This window comes from Papaver somniferum, unplaced genomic scaffold (assembly GCF_003573695.1).
Source record: "Papaver somniferum cultivar HN1 unplaced genomic scaffold, ASM357369v1 unplaced-scaffold_117, whole genome shotgun sequence".
NCBI classification, from domain to species: domain Eukaryota; kingdom Viridiplantae; phylum Streptophyta; class Magnoliopsida; order Ranunculales; family Papaveraceae; genus Papaver; species Papaver somniferum.
In genome coordinates, this window is record NW_020620714.1 from 3,221,442 (window position 1) to 3,240,728 (window position 19,287).

Here is a 19,287-nt window from a genome sequence, read left to right on the forward strand (position 1 = left end):
AATGCTAATATTATTGTCGAAGCTTTTAAATTTAGAAGAATGTTTATTTTTCTTCATATGGAGAAAACGAATAAAGTGTCCATCATGCTTCTCTGATATTTATTACCGATTTCACTTCACAAAGCAGATTTCGAGACTTCACATAAATATATCTTCCAGTGATGTTATTCTACGAGTACTGATTGTGGCTGTGCCTGCACTTTTCCAACTCTAGGAAACTACTCATGCCTTCAGAATTCGTTGCCAATAACAAATTCGAACTTAGAAAGAAAGACTCAAGCAGACAAAATTTCTTGGATAAGGATACAAGTTTCAGAGGACCAACATTTATATAGTGGGTCATGTATACATGTGAATCCATTATTGACTGAGAAGCTTCAACGAATAGTTTCTACTTTATTTACAGCTAGTTCATATATACAATTTTTTTCTCCCCAAATGTACTAATTGAGTGGTCGAGAAGAAGAATCGTCATCAATGGGATGTTAGAAAGAAAGAACTTAGCAGGAAAAATGCTCTATAAAGTATAAAGATCGAGTAGGCAGATTAAAGTTTCAGAGGACAGAATTATATATAGTGGGTCATCGTGAATCCATTCTCGACAGTAAAGCTTCAACGTAACTTTCTACTTTATTTACAGCTAATTGACCGGGACTAGTGAGTATTCATTCATTAGAAATGCTGAACTCAGAGCATATTGCAACTTCATTCTCAAACATTATTTTTAACTTTTAATTTCGAAATATAAATATTCACTCCGTCCCACTATTAAGTGACCTAGTTAAGTACAATTTTTAAGACAGACAAAAGGAAAAATATTTTTAAGCATTTTTTATGGTTATACTTTTGTGTATGATAATAGTGAAATTTTGAAATGATTTGTATCTCAAACTACACCATGGATGTTGCCAACCTTCAAAATATTGAAAAACATTTTAAAACAGCTAGGTAAAGAATATAAACATGCATATCAAATTATGCACATTTCTTATAATCAAATAAAAGGATAATTTTAGGAATATCTCCTTGTTTAATGATACAGGTCATTTATTATTAGACAAAATCCAAAAGTAAATAGATCAATTAATAATGAGATGGAGGGAGTATATATCTTCAAAATAACAGGTTAAAGAGCCTAATATAAGTTATTGAGCATTTGCTATATAGATGTAGTACAGTACATATATATATATACTTTTTTTGATGCTGTACGTATATATATACTTAAGCAAACCAAAACAGCAAGGCATAAAGACAATGTCGACTAAGTAAAATTGTAGGTTCTTGTTATTCCTTTGTAAGTTTCTCAAGCAAATTAATTAATGTTCATTGCCTTTTACTGTACATTTCATGCATGGGTGAGTCCAATTGGGTTCTTCCTTATCAGCGAAGAATGCCTGTTGTTGTACTTGTTTGGTTTTCTGTCGTTGTTAAGAAAGAGGTGTGCCCAAGCCAAGCCAACTGTTGGATATATACCTCGCTAACTAAGTGATAAAGCAACGCAGGATACTCTGATTAAAGTTTACTGTCTTCAACTATAACTTTAGCTTTTGCACCAGCACTGATTGTCGCTGCTGCCTGCACTTTTGACCATTAGGAACCATTAGGAAACTACTTATCCTTTCAGAATTCGTTGCCAATAACAAATTCAAACTTAAGCACACAAAATATATTGGTTAAGGATGCTCTGATTAAAGTTTTAGAGACCGGCATATATATAGTGGGTCATCTATACATGTGAGTGAATCCATTATTGACATGAAAAGCTTCAAAGAATAGTTTCTACTTCGTTTGCAGCTAATTGACCACCACTAGTCACTACTCATAAGAATAGTTTCTACTTTGTTCACTACCCATAAGAATAAGTTTCTACTTTGTTCACTACCCATAAGAATAAGTTTCTACTTTGTTCACTACTCATAAGAATAGGATAATTGAGCATTTGCTATATATATATACATGAGCGTTCGAACTCACAAGAATAGCAACTACTTACTCTTAAACATCAGTTTCAAGTATTATCTATAGTTTCTGAAATTACAAGTGCTCTTGATATCTAAATCTTCATCGTATTATTTTACTATGGCGTTTCAAGAGATTCTTACTAGTGGTGCAACAGAAATCTTAAACAAATTGGTTCCTATTGTTGCTCAAGAAATAAGTCTGGCATGGGGTGTTAAAGATGACTTGAAAAAGCTTCAAAACACCTTAGAGATGATTCTTGCCGTCATAGCTGACGCTGAAAGGAGGCAAGAGACCGAACAAGCTGTGAGACTTTGGTTGAAATGGCTCAAGGATGTGGCTTACGATGCAGACGATGTGATGGACGAGTTCTCTTATGAAAACTCACGTCGGGGTCAAAGAGGGGAGCGCTTGAAGGATAAGGTGCTCGATTTTGTTTCATCATCCAACCCACTTGTGTTTCGTTTTAAGATGGCAAGAAAAATAAAAGGGATAAACAAAATATTAGATGAAATTACAAAAGATATGGAGAGGTTTCAGTTGAAAATTATAACTACTGATGCTCATGGGGAAAGTAGAGAGCGACGAAGCCGGCAAACCACATCCTTCGCGAGCCAGACACAAATTGTAGGAAGGGAGGATGACAAAAATAAACTTATAAAAATTCTAACAACGGTCACGGCACCATCATCGGCCTCACCAAGCAGTCATCTCCGAGAAGTACTTCCTGTCGTATCTATAGTGGGGATGGGAGGACTTGGAAAGACGACACTTGCTCAGCTCGTTTACAACGATGATTCAGTAAAAAATTACTTTTTGCCAAAAATATGGCTTTGTGTTTCTGATGATTTTGATGTTTACAGGCTTTTATCAAATATCATGGAGTCCATAACTAATGAGAAATTCAGTGATTTATCAAATTTTGATGTACTGGTGCGCAAAGTTCGTGAGCAGTTGACTGGGAAAAGGTATTTGCTTGTCCTCGATGACCTGTGGAACGAGGATGCCGAACAATGGGAGAGATTACAAAGTTCCTTGGTTGTTGGATCTCAAGGGAGTAAAATATTAACAACTACACGTAAAAAGCAGGTTGCGGATGTTGTGAAGGGAAGCATTTCTCCGTACTTCTTAGATCAATTACAAGCACATGAATGTTGGTCTATTATGGAGAGAATAGTCTTTTCTCCTGGTGGAGCACTGAAGACTCCAAATATGATTGCTATTGGAAAAGAGATCGCTGATAAATGTCGTGGTTTGCCACTAGCTGCAAAATTTCTCGGTAGCCTAATGCACTCGAAAAATAACGAGAGCAATTGGATATCTATTAGAGAAAATGATATTTGGAACACACCTGAAAGTCAAAGCAAAATCATACCAATATTAAAACTGAGTTATGACAACTTGTCACCTGATTTGCAGCGGTGTTTCTCGTACTGCTCGATCTTTCCCAAAGATTTGGAGTTCAGCAAGCAGACTCTTATTCAACTATGGATGGCGGAAGGATTCTTACAGCATTCTAACGTGGGAAGTGATTGCTCGGTGGAGGACATTGGAGATGAATACTTTGAAAGCTTAATGTGGAGTTCTTTTTTCGATGGGGTGGAAAAGAATCAGCTAGGCGACGTCATGACATTCAAGATGCATGATCTTGTCCATGATCTTGCCCAGGCTGTTTTCGGAAATAATGAACGCGCAACTACCAAGGTAACTGAATTGGAAAATATTTCTGAAGTTCGTCGCTTAAACTTAATAATGGATAGGGAATTATCAGCAACCTTCCCTAAAACTATAAACAACATAAAAAAGTTGCGAACGATTATCATTCTTGAAACAAATTATGGTTTGAACCTCGGTAGATTCTCAAGTAATAAACACGTACGTGTTTTACATTTGGGTCATCCGGCTGAAGACTTTTCCAGGATCAGATATACAAATTCTAAGTTTAAGCAATTAAGGTACCTCCATGTTTCCTTTATAAGTCTAGTTGATAATATTTCCTTGAGTAGACTTTACAATTTGCGGACGCTGGTATTAAGTGGGTGTGGTTTTGTTAAAAATCTTGTAAAAGAGATGGGATCTTTGAAACACCTTAGGCACCTTGATATCTCATTTACAGACATTCAAGAATTACCTGATTCTGTCACTAGCCTCCCCAATTTACAAATACTGGATCTACATCATTGCAAACACTTGATGACCTTTCCCGACTCTATCACTGGGTTGGAGAATCTGAGATTTCTCGATATGTCTTTTACACCTATTGAGAAGGTACCTGATTTTGTCACAAGCCTCTGCAATTTGCGGACATTAGATGTCAATACGTGTGATAAGTTGACAAGTTTACCCGAGTATGTGGCAGGTCTTAAGAATTTGAGTATATTTAATTTCAAAAACTGCCCATTAGTAGAAGCATTACCAAAAGATATTGGAGCACTGTATCAGTTGAGATCTCTTGACTTGGAGGGTACTAAAATCAAAGAATTTCCAGAGTCTTGTGCTAACCTCTACAATCTTGAGTATGTGGATCTTTGTGATTGTGATCTTCCAAAAGAAGTAACAAGTTGGGTAAAACTGAGAAGGTTTTCTTGTCGTCAAATGGGAACACTAATGGGTGTTGGGAAATTCATTTACCTGCAAAGTTTGATGTACAACGTGCAAGAAAAAGGAACAGACAATTCTGAATGTAATTATGGTGGTATTGAAGAGTTAGCGAACTTAAACTTTCTTGAGGAGCTACAAATTATGGAACTTCAATACGTCAAAGACCCAATGGACGCGGAGAGAGCAAATTTGAAAGGAAAAGAGAATCTGCGTGATTTGGTACTACTTTGGAGTGGAATAGAAGAAGAAGAAGAAGGAGAAGAAGAAGAGGAAGGAGAAGGAGAAGAAGACGTAGAAGAAGGAGAAGGAAAAGGAGAACAAGACGAAGGAGAAGGAGAAGGTGAAGAAGACGAAGGAGAAGGTGAAGGAAAAGAAGACGAAGGAGAAGAAGAAGAAAAAGAAGAAGAGGAAAAAGAAACGGAAGACGAAGAGGAAATGGAAGCAGAGGACGAAGAAGAAGAAGAGTCAAGCAATATTGATCTTCAAGTATTTGAAGCTCTCCAACCTCCCGTTAGTTTGAGAGGATTGGGTATTTATAACTTCATGGGGTGTGAGCTTCCCAACTGGATGTGTGTTCCATCATCTGGTACTCTTCTGAATTTGGATAAGTTGTTATTCATCGACTGTAAAAGAATAAAACAACTTCCAGCAGGTCTTATTGGGCAGCTCCCACGTCTCAGGTTTCTTTATCTTACAGGAATGTCTCTGAAGAGTTTAGATATCAGCGGATTTCCTTCTTTAATATGTCTTGATCTTACTAATATGCTCCTTCTAGAAGACTTGTGTTATTCGCGTCCTCCTTGTCTTGGGATTCTGAAAATCGATGGCTGCAAAAATTTAACAGAAATACCTTCGTTTCCTTCTTCGTGGATGCTGCTAAAGCTATATAGGATTGATCACAAATTAGTGTACTCAGTTGGGAGAAGCCAGATGACATCTATCACGGAGCTATTCTTGGAGAACATTGGGGAGTTTATATACTTCCCAATAAGCATACTCGAAAATAATTGCGATCTTCGAATTCTGAAAATTAAAGAGTGCAATCAGTTTCTGGGATTTCAAGTAATTGATGACGAGAATGCTGAGGAAAAGTCCTCCGAATTTCATATTGGCTCTCTTCAGGAATTAGAATTCATTGATTGTCCAGTCCTTAAGTTTCTTCCAGATTTACGAGGATGCACTTCTCTTCAGAAATTAACCATCTTCAATTGCCCACAAGTGAAGGAGTCTTTAAACTATGATCTCAAGTCCCTCACATTTGTTAAAGAATTGTATGTTGATTTTATTTGAAGAGACAACACACACAGCGAGGAGATCCATCTGACGTTTGGTTAGTTTGGTGAAAAGTAGCAGGTACTCTCATAGTTTCATTTTTTTGATCATCTGTCCATCTTCCAAGGTTTTATTAATCTACTAAGTTAGTGGGTGTCGTCTTGATTTTTCTTACTTTTATTTGTTTCTTTATTGCTAAGCAGAGGAGAACGTTGTAGTTTTAAATTGTGTTCCTTTTCAGAGTTGTTCTTGGTCCAGTTTTTCTACCAGGTTTTTTATTAAAGTTATTATTTCACATGCACAAAATATAACTTTGATCATCACATTTATAAAATTTATACATTGGCTTCTCATAATTTTTAAGGCGGCATGAATCCCCTTACCAATTGAATTTGGAAACAGTCTAAAACCGGGAATCGAAAGAATTGACGCAAAGGAAATTTAAAGTATTTATAGGAGGTTGATGGGAGATTTTTGATTCATAGCTTAACAATAGAGAAACTTCTGCCTAGAGAAATCCAAGTAGATACTTTTTCACGGTTACCGGCTGAAATTCTCTTGCCGTCCAAACGAGTATGCAAGACCTGGCGAGATCTCTTCCTTGATAACCACTTTGTTGATGTTCACCTACGTCGCCAATTTATAGGATTTCAAGACAAAGAAAATCATCCGTACTACCATAAGGAGTGTTTTTCTTCTTGTTCAAGTAACAGCAAAGATAAATCATTCTATTTTGGAAATTATTCCGACCAGAATCAGCACTTCACTTATAAGAAACTTAAAGCAGAGAGGAACGACCACCTTTCAACGCCCAATTCGAATTATTCCATCGTTGGCTCATGCAATGGCCTGATTTGTTTCTCGACGTTAATAGCATGTAGTGTAAGTGTGTGAGTGAATTTGTGTGGTATAGTGCAAGTGTGTGCAACACACGTGAGGAGTCTAAGAGAGAAAGAGTTGAGTCTGGGTATATATTCTCATGTCTGTCCTGTAAACAGAATCATCTTTCTTTATATCAATTCATTGATTAAATCGTTCACAGTGAACATGTAGATTCACACTTCTTTCATGGTATCAGAGCTAGGCCCTGTATGAGACGTAAGACACAGTAAGACCCAAGAAAGTAGGGCAACCATATAACGGTCCACGATGTAGAGGATTCACGGAGCTCTACACGTGGAGGAGCATGTTGGAGAACTAAATATAGTCCCACATAACTAACTCCTTAGTCTAGATCCTAATATATAAGGTGTGGAGCCACTCTACTCATTGTCAATTGGTTTTGAGTTGGAAGTCCACACACTTCGAACCAGTGTTCATATTGCATCCGGATTTGGTTACCTTCCTTTGACTAACGAGTACAAGGTTGTCAGAATTTGCTACTACAGATGTGCGGACGGGTACAAGGTTGTCAGAATTTGCTACTACAGATGTGCGGACAGGTTACACGTCCAGGTATATACTCTTGGTAGTGGCAACGGGTGGAAAAGGTGGAAAGGAGTTGGAGGAGATGTCAAATCAATCCGACTGTTTAGTTTTATCTGATTACTGTATCACAGGGTGTCTATGCAAATGGGGCTCTTTATTGGCTGAATATCGAGGAGCACGAGGAAGAATTGAGTCTCGTGGCTTTCGATTTGGCAAAGGAGGAGTTCCGTATCATCTCACCACCATCATGTTTCAATATAGATAAGCCTGAAAGCTATCAACTTGAGGTGCTGGGGGGGTATTTATCTGTCGTTCATCAAACGAGAGGTGAATATGTGGACATATGGTCACTGAAGAAAGAAGGGTCTTGGAATTGGATAAGATAGTTGAGGATAGTATGGCAAGGAAAGTGCGATAGTGAATACCATCCCTTTTCCCTCACAAAAAGGGGTTAAGTATTGTTCTGGTATAATCGAACTATTCTATCTCTGTATGACGCTGAAGTTACAAGTGTTACACAATTAATGGATGGTGATGATTTGGGTTCCAAAGATTTTCGAGCCATTCCTCATATCAATAGCTTTGTTTCAGTCACAGCCTTAAAAAAAGAAATATGTTTTGAAGTATACTAAATTTTTTGAGGCATACTAAATAATGCCAAAATAGGGTCCCTAAATAAAAAACAACACCCTTTATCCACCCTTTTCGATAATGGCATAACTATCCTTATATAACTAGTGTTAATGATTATGATTTGATTTGATTAGTTTGGAATTTTAAGGATTGATTAAAAATTAAATTATTAGTGGTGAATTAGTAGAAAAATCAAATGTATGTGAGTGAGTTGGGATTTTTGAGAGGAAGAAGAAGAAGAAGAGGTGAAAAACAAAACTTGGGTTTGTGACCAAACTGTGTGATTCAAATCAGAGGAAAACTTTTATACGAGGTTTGATTTCCTTTTTATAAGTTGAATATGTCAAAAAATTGAATTTTTAAAACCCAAATCTACTGACCAGATGAACAGTTCTGAGGATAACTTTTGAGCCGAACCTCTGTTTTTTGAAAGTATACCTAGATTTGGCTAACGAGTTATCAGCGGAACCTAGGTATAATTTCAAAAAATTGAGGTTCGGCTCAAAAGTTATCAGCCGGACTTCACTCTGTAACTGACGAATTTAGGTTCGGCTGATTCGAACAAAATCTAGCAAAGTCGCATCAGCCGAACATAGTGTTTCTCTAAATTATACACTAAGTTTGGCTCAAAATTGATACTCCAAGATCAATCGAACTGATCTTCTGAAAACCGTAATTTCATCTTTGAAATCATATTCTACCGATCAAACAAAATAAAGTCAATCAAAAACAAGATGAGTTTGTGACACATACACTCTAAAATACATCTAAAAGCAATTGAGATTTAGATTTCGCACTCCAATATCGCTCACTTCGATGCGTGTTTCCTTTGTTTGATTAATTTGTTGATTGAATTGGAGTCCTGGATGTTTAAGTTTAAAGTTTATGTTGATTTTAGGTTTTTGAGGATAAAGGTACTCTGGTAATTCAAATTGTTTAGAGATATATAGGTAATTGCACTACCTTTAGACACCCCTTATAAACCCATCATACATGATATTATGAATGAGTATGCTTCAAAAAAAAATTGAGTATGCCTCAAAACAGGTTTCTAGGAAAAGGTTGGTGTATATATATCAGCTGGAGGAGGAGAGGGCGGAGTCCAACAAAAATGACTAGAGCTTTCTACCTGAGCTTTCAAGTCCAACCACAAGGTATCCATATTTATCTGTTATAATTATCAACGGGAATCCTATGTTCCTTTAACAAAAAATAAAAGGTTTTTAAGGTGGACATGAAATTACCGAAGCTACCCTTGTACTTTCTATTTCCAAGTACGGGGCCTTGTATACTTTGATATCCATACAAACTACTGAAATTCAGGTTCCTACTTCCTACCCAAACTTGCCAGCAAAATTGGAACACCTCTAAAGCTCATAATCTCGCAGTCTATGAGCATTCTGCACATCAATGGAGTTAACAAGACCCCACCAATTGAGATTCTAATTTACCCAGAAATTATAAAAGTAGAAAGAAGATAAACCCCTTCCAAGTGCTGGACAATGACTGCAATGATGACATAGATTTGTTTACAGCAACCTCGCTAGTAGATATATGACCACTTTTGGAGCATTCACCTGTTAAAATCATTCAATTCACACAGGAATCAATTGAATAGCTAAATTCAAGATAACAATATGAAAATGTGAACTCTGTTCATATCTCTACTACTACATACAAATGCTATTACTAGCTGCTTTTCTTGTATCTTCTACGACCCATACATCCTAGCTAACTCACTATGCAAAGCTGCTTGATACCATTCATGACCCCGATTTGCAAAATCATTTCTGACAAAATTTCAATAGAAAGAGTTGGTATAATATTTGTCTTGATTTTTCAAATTTGCGTATGAAGTAGAAGTGGTAACAGTCTTCTAATTGACACAAAAATCATAAAGGTAAACAGAAGATACATCACTTCTAAATGCTGGACCAGGCTCGACTGCAAAAGTGAGAAATACTTTTTCACGTCAACTTGAATAAAATATGAGACAACTCATAATCCATATTCTGCAATGCTTCAGATTTACCCACTTCTGCCAATACAGATAGATGCATGGATTTGAGTCATTTTACATGCTACATTAGCAGGAACTCTACTGTACATTCTGCAAGAATGATGCCTTTCAGGTATCTGAAATTCAGAAGAGAATCGCCAATAAACTGATTTTATTCAATAAGCTCCTCAAAATTGAAACTTCATTGTGCAAACAGTAAACTTTCTACTAAAAGCTATAACCTAAACCTTCTGAATGTGTAGCAAATTTTTGTTACAAATAGAGGCTAATAAATACAGTAACAAAGAATTGTGAAGTATTCGTTTTGTAATCCAAGCAGAAGAGAAATTAATATTCAGCAGCAAAAAAGTTGAAGAAAGAATGTCATAGGTGCTCCTATATTAGAGATACCAAAAAAATTACAATGAGAAAATCCTAAAAAGTCTTTGTTTCATCACTATCTTCTAATCCAATTATATGTAGAAGGAAGGAAGACAAACGCCTGTGCTCTATGTTCCAGAATATCCAGATCTTCCTAGTGTCCCAGAATATCAAAGTGAAAATAAAATTCAAACTAGTTGCATTACCCACTTCATTATAATCAAGTGAACAGCTAAAAATTAGATAAAAATCAATGAAAATGAGAAAAACGAAACTTACTAATGAGAGGAGAAGTCATTATCGCAACCAGAACTAAATAATTCCTTGTGGCTTGATAGTTCAGTAGAAACTCTTTAAATTAATACTCGTTAAATTAATTATTTCTTTAAAATAATAACATTTGATGATCCCACTAGGCTTGCACAAGCTAAAATTTAACTCGTTAAATTAATAATCTCTCTAAATTAATAGATTTCTCTGGTTTCAGGGCTATCAATTTAAAGAGTTTCTACTGTTGGTAGATCTTTAATAGACGGCTGTTTTTTCCAGCTTCTTTGCTCTGAAGTCTGCCTTAGGAAAGCAAATTCCTTATCTTTAAGGCTAATCCAGATTACATCTTGCTATGTTCTTTCGGGTTCAACAAGGATCTTCCTTTTTACTAAAAACAAAACAAAATGTAGCGGCAGACAACTTTTATTCGGTCAGAATGTCCATCGCAAGATTTGCTGTTCCTTTGATACTCTGCATATACACAAAAAGACACACGGAATCGATAGTGTAAGTAGGGAAAAACCAATAAACAAACTATGTAAAATCAAAAATTAAATACTAACTCTAAAACCTCCTCAAGAAAAGCATCAGATACTAACTCCAAAACCATGCAATTGTCGTTAGTGGACTGTGGGGACAATTCTCATATCTCTACCATCACAGACAAATGCTATTGCAGTATTGCTAGTTGCTTTTCTTGTATCTAACATCCGAGCTAACTTTTTCTGGATGTATAACTAGTTTGATGACTAGGGATCGATTCTCTACGAGGCTGTGCACAGAACCAGCAACTTAATGGAAATTAAGTGAAGCAATTAGAGATACACTATGGGTGTAGGCATACATAATGGTTTTCAGTACCACGTCATTGCATCACTTATTTATCATGAGTCATCATTAATAACGAAACCAGAAATAAAGGAATGAAACATCTCTCTGCTCTGTGTTTCAGATTACCAAGAACTTCCTACTGTTCATGGTGCAGTAAATTTAAACTAGATGAGATTACATACTCAGATTCGGTGTAATATATAAGTCAAACAAAACTCGTTAGAAAAAAATTCACACTAACAATTTGTTATTGAGGCTAAAATCAGAAACAACTGAAATATAGAAATAAAAATCAATCAAAATTATAAAAAAATAAAAATTACTAATGGTAGAAGAAGTCATACCCAAATCAGAAAACTGTATAACGTGGGAACCTCTAATTTTATGTTAACATCTGCAATTCTTCTAGCAAGCTTGAAACAAAACTGCAGGACGAGGCAAAGTCACATACACTTCACGTCTTCAAGTTGTTTCTATTGGTGCAGATGCAAGAGGTTTGCAGGAGAATTCATACAATAATTTATCACCATTGCAAGCACTCTGTTTGGGCTTTTTCAACTATTACTTGAACTCAAGGGGTTTTTTAAGAGAATTCACCATTATGTCATCAACATCATAAAAAGTTATATATTGGCGATATGAAAAGCCAGGACACAAGAGAAACAAATGCTGGACTGTAAGATGAATCAAGTAAGATGTCAAATCCTAACAAAACATAATCAAGTAAGATGAATCTGAGTCTAGAGATATAAAAACTGAAATAAAAACACTTAGCACATGATATTTGGTAGAATATCTTCCACAATAATCTTGTAGAGATATGATTCTTATTTATATTACGAATCCAACAGATTTGTTACAGATTTTGAATATTTCCTAACAAACAAAGAAGAGTTGAAAACAACTTAAAAGACCTAGTTTCTAGCCTATAGACTAGAGTTGTTGAGAGTCTCTGGGAAGACTGGAGATTGGCAGTTGTGCTAACACCACCCCTCAAGTTGTGCTGTAGTTTACGGATGTGCAACTTGGACCGAAGAATTTGAAACCTTGAGAAGTCTGTTTCATGGCCCCTTAAATTCCCTTAACTGTTGTATGAGAAAATTGGTGTTTCTCTTCAAATTCATAGTGTGAGATAGTCAAAATACCTCTTCAAATGGTTGTGTGAGATATTCGAAATACCTCTTCATTTGGTAGTATTGATCTGTATTGGTTAACAGATAAAATTGATAATGGTATTAATTTGTTCGGGTATTGTTGTTGCAAGGTGTTAAAATTGGTTGAAAGGTATTGAAATTTGTTTAGTTGAAGTTGAACTGTTTTACCACCATTATCTTTGTGATTTGTGACAAAATTATTATCTCCAAACAGATGATTATAACCGTCTTCAGCTTCATAAATAGTTTTCGCAGCAACAGGCCCATGGGCGTTACTCCTCGTCGTCTCATTAAACCCATTCATCCAGGTAGGCTCGACAGGGTGGATCTCCCTGACTTGAGTAGGATCAGCAGGAGCATTATTTGACAAATTATCTTCATCATTCCCATGAGGGAAGAAATCCTTCCTCCACTTGTTACTAACTGGGGAAAGATCCATCACATCCCCATTAGCCTGGTTTAGTGGTGATGGTGTATTTATTTTATTTTTTTTTATTTTTTTTTTTGCTTATTGAAGGGTGCGCTCCAGAGAGAGATGATGTAGAGTTCAAAACTTTTTGTATGTTTTTTTTTTTTTTTTGAAACTAAAATCAGATGGTGAAGATCACAGCGGAAGAATGAGGATCGAACCCTCCTGATACCAACTTAGCACATGATATTTGGTAGAATATCTTCCACAATAATCTTGTAGAGATATGGTTCTTATTTATATTAGGAATCCAACAGATTTGTTACAGATTTTGAATATTTCCTAACAAACAAAGAAGAGTTGAAAACAACTTAAAAGACCTAGTTTCTAGCCTATAGACTAGAGTTGTTGAGAGTCTCTGGGAAGACTGGAGATTGGCAGTTGTGCTAACAAAAACCTGATACAAACCCAAGAATACGAATCACAAAATCATTCAACTGACTGATAACCCCTCAAAAACTCTCTTTTTATCAACACTATAAATTCATCAAAAATTTGAGTAGGAATTTAATCCGACTTAAAATAGACAGAAATGTAATTGAAATCAATGATTAGCAATGAAATTTCAAACTAATTTCGGCAGTTTGTTTGATACTTATTCTTCCAATGATTAATGATAAAAAACCCCATTTCGAGTCCACACAAACCAAACACCCAAATCGGACCATTTTCCATCCTTCCAGGGTATATGAGACACAAAACCCATGTTCCATTTATAACACATCGATTGATATAGCCATGGAGGAGGAGGGACCGTGTTGGACAGAAGATGAAGACGGCGGCGCTGTTGAGGAGGATCGAAGAGTGAGCAACACAGAAAGAGGCGGAGAAGTGAAAAGAGTTTGATATGGTTAGGTTTTTAAGTTGGAAAATAAATTACCTAAGCTACCCTTCAAACGTGTCGGTTTTGTGGTTCGCAGTATGTGGCACGGAACATTACTTCGCATCCACTTGACCTTGACCTTGGTCAACAAACGTGCCCCCTTGTTTTCTTTTTTTTTTATTATAAAGTTCAAAATAATTTTACTACACAATTGTTTAACTTTTAATTATTTTTTTAATATTAGTTTTTTTATTAAAAGATAAAGGATTACATTAATTAGTTGGAAGCCTAACAAGCTAAGCTCCAACAACACACTACTACATTAATTGAACAGGTTATCGTGCTAGCCTACCAGCGAGTTTTATGGGTAACCTAACCAAGGTAGCCGAAGCGGATGTGGAGCTGAGATTGTGTCACAAGGGAGGCAAGTTAACTCTATCTTCCATGTGAATTCCTGCAATATTATGCCATTGTTTAATTATTTTTTATTTTATTATTTTTTGAAGGTTAGAGGTAACCCTCTGTTTCATTGATAAGATAAAACTGAATACAACAATCCCAGATAGATGTCACATCCAGTAGCACATCCAAGACCATTTGAGGTCCAACAACACAAAAAATCTGTTACCATCTCAACTGCTAAAGGGTCACACCTTTTGTTCGGAAATTACTGACAGTCTGCAAATTCAAATTTCGTTTACGATAACAGTTACTGGTTAAGTTCTACACAACTACCACAGTTCAGTTTTACATCAACAGTCACAGCTCACTTCAACACCACTCCGCTCCTGCATCACGCTTCCGCTGCAGACCAGTTCAACCTTATGTCCTATTTTTGCATACAACAATGGTTCATACCCAACTATTGCCCGCCGATCTCCCAGTCACAACAACCTCACTTGGGGGCGTCTTGATTGTGATTTCCGCAAACAACAAGGGAAGTTTTCCAATCACCTCAGCATCAATAATTCACACTTGGGGGCGAGTTTTTTCATTGACTAAGGAAAACGAATTTTCTTAACCCCCAAAAAGTTGGAGGTTAAGAGGGGGCGATGTTTGTACCATGAGTAAAATTGCCACATATTGGACCAGAATGTTACCTGGGCCGCTGTTCAAGCCTGCTAACCAGTCAGCCGACGCAGCCCACCAGCCTTCCCCAATGTTACATAAAGTCAACGTCGGGTCAATGGTCAAGGTCAATGATCAAAGTCAACGCCTGGTCAATGATCAAAGTCAATGCCCGGTCAATGGTAAAATTCAACAAACTATCAACGGTCAAAGTCAACCATCAGTCAATGTCAAGGACGTGTTGCCGATGGTGCTGCCATGCAGTTTCCACTCATATTGCCAGCGGTGCTGCCAACCAATTCCTAGTAGAATACTCTATCGTACTGCCAGTCAGTTCCTACCCGTGCTGTCAGCTGTGTTGCCAGTCAGCCTACATCAATGCTGCCAGCCATTACGCATGTCATCCAGCCAATCCAGTCCGCCAGCTAGCATCCATCCATACTGCCAGCCATTATGCATGTCAGCCAGTCAATCCAGTTTGCCAGCCACTATCCATCCATACTGTCAACCATCAATCCACTCTGCCAGCATGCAAATTAATTCAGGAGAAATGAATGAGCAGTTTCATGCAGAATTGAACAAGAGGGCAGTTTCATGGGGTTTCATGCATAATTTTAACATGGAGGCATGCGGTATTAATTCCATCAGTTTCATGCAGAATTTAACATGGAGGCATGCAATATTAATTCCAGAAGTTTCATACAGAATTGAAGATGGAGGCATGAATGAGCAGTTAATGCCATTTAAGTTTATATTGAAATTAGATATTGAACTGTATAAATAGAGAGGAGCCGAAATCATAGAGGAGGATAGCCAATACAGAAAAAGAGCACTGCAATTCTAAATATCAATAAAATATCACTCCCCTAGGGGATTCGTCCGTGGATGTAGGAAAACCATGTCGAACCACGTTAAACATGTGTCTCTTTATTTGTTCTTCAATTCGTCTCCTACCCAAAAATACACACCAAATAAGCGATCAATCGTGTTTCGTTCCCAAAAGTAATTTTGGGTACATACAGTACTCCTTGTGAATTATGTAAAGGAATGACTCCTCAAGATACGGAAATGCAATTCCAAGCACTCTTCATCACACTAATCACCACTCAAATGCTAGGCGTTGTACATGTATTGTTCCATTTTATTTAACCTGGACCCATCCTTAGAAAAAGGGGTATACCATTTGAGAAATATAGGGTTCAGATATTATGAGTTGTGAGTACAGTGGTGTTTTGTGCTGTGAATATCATCACCGGTTTTGTTTGACCTGTCAATGGATTTTATGTTGATTAGAACAACGCTGATGGTATGTTAACCGTGTCTTTTCAGAGACAACTTGTATTGGAGATACACAAAAATGTGTGATAAAAATTAAATTTTGAAGTAATTGCATTCGAATTTACCTTGTTGGTGAGACCAAAAAAATACTCGTCTTCAGCCACCCACCGTTTTACTGACGTTAGGTGGTGCAATCTGGTGAACATGACATGGATGTAATAAGAGAAAAATGTTAGGCAGATATGGTAATATACGCAATATCCTCTGTAGCCGTTTAGCCAATTCGAGTGAAACGTTTGGACATCCAGTAAAAGGACACGGAGGTCATTTATAGAAAAGATAAGCATATACTAGTAATAGTATTGTTTCCATCTGCCACCCACCATAAATGATCTCAGCCACGCAACATCCGGAATAAAGGGTTCTTTTGTCCTTTAACATGCACGTGTAAAGCCACTCGTATGGATTGTTTGACCATTTAACGCCTCTTGGATGGAAAACTGACGATGGGCATTTTTCCATAACTTTTTTTTTATTGGGCATTCCCTATGGGGCATCGTAATATGGAGCATTTTCACAAGTTTCTCAAAAGAAAAAGACCTAACGCAATTAGGTTACCGATGATACCGGCAGCTTCACGACCTTCCGGAACTCAAATTACCCAATAAGAGCACCGCTTTGGTTTACTCCAGTGCCTCAGGAAAGATCTTTCAATTTGGCTAAACGCTCTCTCTGATCTTAAAACAAATAAAACCTCTTAGCTAACTCGCCGACGGAGAGTAAGAAAATTAAACAAGCATATATGGTGATATTAGAGCTCAACTGACGTTGATACTCAATTTAATGGTCTTAAAAGGAACTTAACAATTCACGACACACCCATGAATCATGTCAGCTCCATTTTCTAAGAATAACAAGAAAAAAAAAAGAAAAAAAACATCAGAAAAGTATTTCCATATTTTTTCTTAGAAATTAATTTTCCTTTTTAATTTTTGAGTATTGAGTTACATACTGATACACCATTATTATATAGACAAACAACAAGTAATAACACAAAATTGATTTATCCACCGGGTCAAATTCTTAATTCAAATGTTAGTCGTGAAAACCAATCCTAATGGATATATCACTTTATAATCAATATAATGTCTCCTCCCAAAATAAATTTACAAAAATAAAATCGGAGCGCCGAACAATCACTAGATGAAAGACATCAAAACATCATGAGGCTTGCTGATCCTTTGCAATGCATACGACGTGCGGAGCTATTAAGCATTCCGTAGAGTTTGTAAAGCCACTATATCGCTTCGAGCCTAGCTAATTCTCGAACCCAACTTGATCTGAAGCTTAAGTTATATGTATATTGTACTAGTAGGATAATCAAACTTTGCCATGCAATCTTGAAACTGAATCATACGACGAAGTTACCACTATCATGCATTATAATACGAGGCAGGCAGTATTTGCAATTTGTCATGATGATGACTAAGAGTCTTACCTTATCTGCAGGTTCAAGTACGAAATACCCGTCATTGATGAATTGTGCTGATGATCCAAAACAAAGAGGGTTACCCGAAAGAGTTGCAGTTCAAACTAGATTTTTGCTGATTTAATGAACCATATTCTGACAACGAAACGTCGAAGAAGAAATCCAGGGTTAGCCGAAGGAGAAATCCTTATTCTTGTTCAATATAGGGTTACAAGAAGGAGAAATCCAGTACGAAGAGTCGTCATTGTTTGGTGATGTAGGGGCAGTAATAGATGAGTTTTTTGTAAAATGGGAAGAGGATTCAAACCGTGAATATTGATTGAAAGATTGGTAGAGTTAGAACTAGGTATTTTGGTAGAATATCTTCCACACTTTGGTTGTGGAGATAGAGATTATTTATACCAAAACTTGTTACAAGTTGTTACAAATTTAAGATATTGACTAACAAATTGAGAACGAGTTTGAAGCTAACTTAAAGAACGAAATACAAGGCTATTCCAAACTGCAGATTTATTCTTTCTCTGACTGATTATTTATTCTCCATCTGACGGTTGCTGCTGAGAGTCTTCAGCAAGACTTTCAGTTGTGCTAACACTTCCCCTCAAGTTGTACTGCATTTTACGAATGTGCAACTTGGACCGTAAAATCTGAAATCTAGGTGAAGCCATACCCTTAGTAAATATGTCATCTAGTTGATTTCTTGAACTGATGAACTGCACCCGCAAAGAATACATAGTAACCACTCGTATATCGGTGATCATCTAAACATCCAGCCCCGTCCGCATTAGAATAGGAATGTAGTGTGAAGTCTTGAGAAGATTTGATATCCATACCATAGTCGACTATGTTCTTGAGATATCGGAGAATAGCTTAACTAGCTCCCAATGTTCGATATAGGGGTCGTACATATACTGGCATACCTTATTAACAGCCACTGATATATCTAGACTGGTAAGGTGCAGGTATTGTAGAGCTCTAACCACACTGCGATACAAAGTAGGGTCTGCAAATCTTTCACTGCCTTGCTGACGAAACTTCATATTTGGTGCCATTGGAGTGCAGACTGGTTTTAATCCATCAAGTTTAGTTCTCTTTAGAAGATCAGTGACATACTTCCTCTGTGTGAGAACAAGTTCACCACCTTGCCGGATAACTTCAATACCCAAGAAGAAGTTTAGGTCACCCATATCCTTAATTGCAAATTCTGCTCCAAGATCTTTAATGAGCTGAGTTATATAAGCTGAATTAGACCCTGTGAAAATAATGTCATCAACATAAACAAGCACATATGTAATAGATTCTTTTGTTTTCAAAACAAACAAAGAAGTATCTGCCACTGAGCCTTTGAAACCTAGTTGAAGTAAGTAGGTACTTAATCTTGAAAACCACGCACGTGGCGCTTGTTTGAGTTTATTTAAGGACTTGTGCAATTTCCACACATGGTTAGGATAATTAGGATCCACATAACCTGCTGGTTGCTTCATGTATACATCCTCTTCTAGTTTTCCATGGAGGAACGCATTCTCAACATCTAGCTGCTTCAACGACCAATTATTCATCACAGCAATTGATAGAACAAGCCTAATAGTACAAGTCTTTATAACAGGACTGAATGTTTCCCCGTAATCA

General features: G+C 36.8%; 1 protein-coding gene and 1 long non-coding RNA gene across 2 annotated transcripts; one reads left to right on the top strand and one right to left on the bottom strand.

The window, feature by feature from the left end:
• Nucleotides 1-1,982: 1,982 nt before the first annotated feature.
• On the top strand, nucleotides 1,983-7,649 carry LOC113329629 (putative disease resistance protein RGA1). The gene is made up of 4 exons (XM_026576484.1): nucleotides 1,983-4,916; nucleotides 5,079-5,834; nucleotides 7,224-7,290; nucleotides 7,395-7,649. The coding sequence occupies exons 1-4, from the start codon at nucleotides 2,083-2,085 to the stop codon at nucleotides 7,647-7,649; spliced, it is 3,912 nt and encodes a 1,303-aa protein (XP_026432269.1). The 5' UTR covers nucleotides 1,983-2,082.
• Nucleotides 7,650-17,117: 9,468 nt separating this feature from the next.
• Nucleotides 17,118-18,017, bottom strand: LOC113330247. Its single transcript, XR_003350122.1, has 2 exons — nucleotides 17,668-18,017; nucleotides 17,118-17,575 (listed from the first exon to the last, which is right to left on the bottom strand). It is a non-coding gene; the product is annotated as an uncharacterized LOC113330247 (long non-coding RNA).
• Between the last annotated feature and the right edge of the window lie 1,270 nt (nucleotides 18,018-19,287).